The 2,594-nt window shown below is 60.1% G+C and overlaps 1 protein-coding gene across 1 annotated transcript in view; it reads left to right on the forward strand.

Annotated features, from left to right (window-relative positions):
• Positions 1–2,470, forward strand: part of GMEB2 (glucocorticoid modulatory element binding protein 2) — a 13,186-nt gene extending 10,716 nt beyond the window's left edge. The window contains exons 7-9 of the mRNA XM_035890372.1: positions 427–564; positions 1,108–1,230; positions 1,437–2,470. Of these exons, the coding sequence (XP_035746265.1) occupies positions 427–564; positions 1,108–1,230; positions 1,437–2,083 (908 nt within the window). The 3' untranslated portion in view covers positions 2,084–2,470. The remainder of the gene's footprint in view (positions 1–426; positions 565–1,107; positions 1,231–1,436) is intronic.
• Positions 2,471–2,594: the final 124 nt, after the last annotated feature.

A 2,594-nucleotide genomic window follows, 5' to 3' on the forward strand; every position in this document is an offset into this window, starting at 1 on the left:
TTCCCGGCGCCTGGGGCTGCCTTGCCTCCTGCCTGTGTGCGGTCTGACTGCACCGTCGTCTTGGGATGAAGTTTCTAAGTGTGTCAAAGCACAGGCCAAGTGCTTGGTGCGGCTCTAGGCGGGGGGAAAAATAAAAATCAGGGGGGGTCGTAAAATCATTCTCGCTCCTCTGGTGTGCTCTGAGCAACAGGCTTCTCTGTAGCATCCGTGTCCTGTTTGTGTGATAGAGGGTGGGGAAAACAGGTCCTTTTCCAGCTGCCCCTCCTGCGGGTGCGCGCTCTGGCTGGGCTTTTCCCCAGCACCCTGCACCTACAGCCTGGGAGGACTTTTCACCTTCCAGGGGCCAGAAGGGGAACCCAGAGCGCGTCACCGTTAAAGCTCCCCTGCGAGGATTTTGAGGTTCTCCCTTGCTTTCTCTTCCTCCAGATGACACCTTCGCTTTCTGGCGAAGCCTGAAGGACACAGGTCTCCTGGAAGAAGTAATCCATGAGTTCCACCAGGAGCTAGTGGAGACCATGAAGGGCTTGCAGCAGCGAGCACAGGATCCCCCGCTGCAGCTCGGGGGTAAGGACCTGGGCACGGGCGCTCAGAGGCGTCACGGGAGAGGGGCTTGTGGATTTTTTTTTCTCCTTGGAGATATATGGATGGCTCTCTAGGGACACAGTCCATCATAACTCAGTCCCATTTCTGGCTGCTCCCTGGGCAGGCTCTTGGCTCTGCTCAGGGACGCTTGAGGTGGCCTCAGTTCTCCAATTCCCTGTGCCTGGGGCTTCCTATCTGCTGGCTCTGGGTCTAGACAAGCGCTTGGCTTGGGAACTGAGGTGGAATTGAGGCCATCGGAATAACGATGCAGCAGCCGGCTACTGTGCCAGTGGATTTCATGTCACCCCTGCTAAGCAGGAGAGGACTGTTTGTACACCAGTGACCTCTTGCACTTTCTCATGACTTCTCCTGTCTCGTCCTCTTCCCCAGCCTCTTGCGTTGCTCTCCCACAGATTTTGGCCGTCTCAGCTGAACGTGTTTGCTGTCGTACGGCTTTTTACTCAGCCGTAAATACTTGGCGTAGGGAATTTTGCTTTCCTCAAAGATCTCCGTCTTGTTTTTCAGATGCTGTTTTACTCAACAACGTAGTCCAGAACTTCGGTATGCTGGATTTGGTCAAGAAGGTCCTGGCCAGCCACAAGTGTCAGATGGATCGCTCGAGGGAGCAGTACACGCGGGATTTGGCAGGTATGCCCGTGGGACACACCGGTGCTCCGGCACTTCTCATCGCTGCCAGCACGTTTTCTTTCTGTATAAGAAAGCGGGGTTTGTCTTAAAGCTGGTGCGCGCTAAACCAGCCGCGGTGGGACTGGCTGCTGCTGCTCCAGGCATTGCCACAGTCCCTGGGAAGTTTGTCCCAGCTCCGGGCTGAGCCGATGCTCTTCTTTCTCCAGCTCTGGAGCAGCAGTGTGACGAGCACCGCAAGCGAGCCAAGGAGCTGAAGCACAAATCGCAGCATCTCAACAACGTCCTGATGACCCTCACGCCCGTCTCCGTCCCCACGCCTTTAAAACGTCCCAGGCTGACCAGGGCCACCTCTGGACCAGCTGCCATCACCTCCCATCTCCTGTCCCAGCCAGCACAGCTCGCCGTCACCCCCGGCGTGCCCGTCTCCCAGCTTGCCAGCCTCCCTCTCGGCAAGGTGGTCTCAGCCCTCCCACCCTCAGTGCTGGGGAAGAGCCCGTCCCAGCCTCCCGCTGCCAGCTCCCCGGCCTCCCCGCTGCTGGGGGGGTACACGGTCCTGGCCTCCGCCGGCTCCACCTTCCCCGGTACGGTGGAGATCCACCCGGACGCTTCCAATCTGACGGTGCTGAGCACGGCCGCGGTCCAGGACGGCAGCACAGTTGTGAAGGTGGTGAGCCCCTTCCAGCTGCTGACGCTGCCGGGACTCGGCACGACCATCCAGAACGTAACGCAAATGGCTCCCGGCGGGAGCACAGTCGTGACCGTCCCATCCGGTGCCACCGAGGCCACCGGGGACGAGCACGCCGCCGCCGCCATAGAGGTGACCGCAGTGGCCGACGAGGCGGAGCAGAAGTGAAAGGGGGGACTTGCCTGGAGGGACGCTGGCCGTGCCGCTCTGGGTGGAACTGCCTTTTCTCTGGCTGCGCTGCGGGAAGAGGAGCAGTGTAATGAGGGGCACGGGTTAACGAGACTCGGGGCGGCGCACGTTGGTAACGAGGAGCAGGTTCAGGTCAGAGGGAAGGAGGGGGAGGAAAGCCGCTCGGAGAAGGGAAAGGCAAAAATGCCCTGCCGTGTTTGGAGGAGGAAAAAAAAAAGCTTAATTTTTTGTAAAGCTTTCCTCTCCCATTCTCTTGGAATAGCTACTCCGTTCCAGCCCGCACCCTGCCTCATCTGCAGGCGTAGCTGGAGCAGCACCCACCGGAGGAGCGGGCAGGAGCAGGGGCGCAGGGCAGGGAGGCGAGGGCTGTAGCGAAAGGAAAAGCAGGCGAAGTGCTGAGCAGGCACCGATCCGGCTGCCGAGGGGTCCGGCGTGAACAGACGGGAGGCGTCGGGGAGCCGGCTGCCCCGTGGTGGGGGGAGAGGGGATG

The sequence above is a fragment of the Egretta garzetta genome, unplaced genomic scaffold, assembly GCF_000687185.1.
Source record: "Egretta garzetta isolate BGI_Z169 unplaced genomic scaffold, ASM68718v1 scaffold223, whole genome shotgun sequence".
NCBI classification, from domain to species: Eukaryota; Metazoa; Chordata; class Aves; order Pelecaniformes; family Ardeidae; genus Egretta; species Egretta garzetta.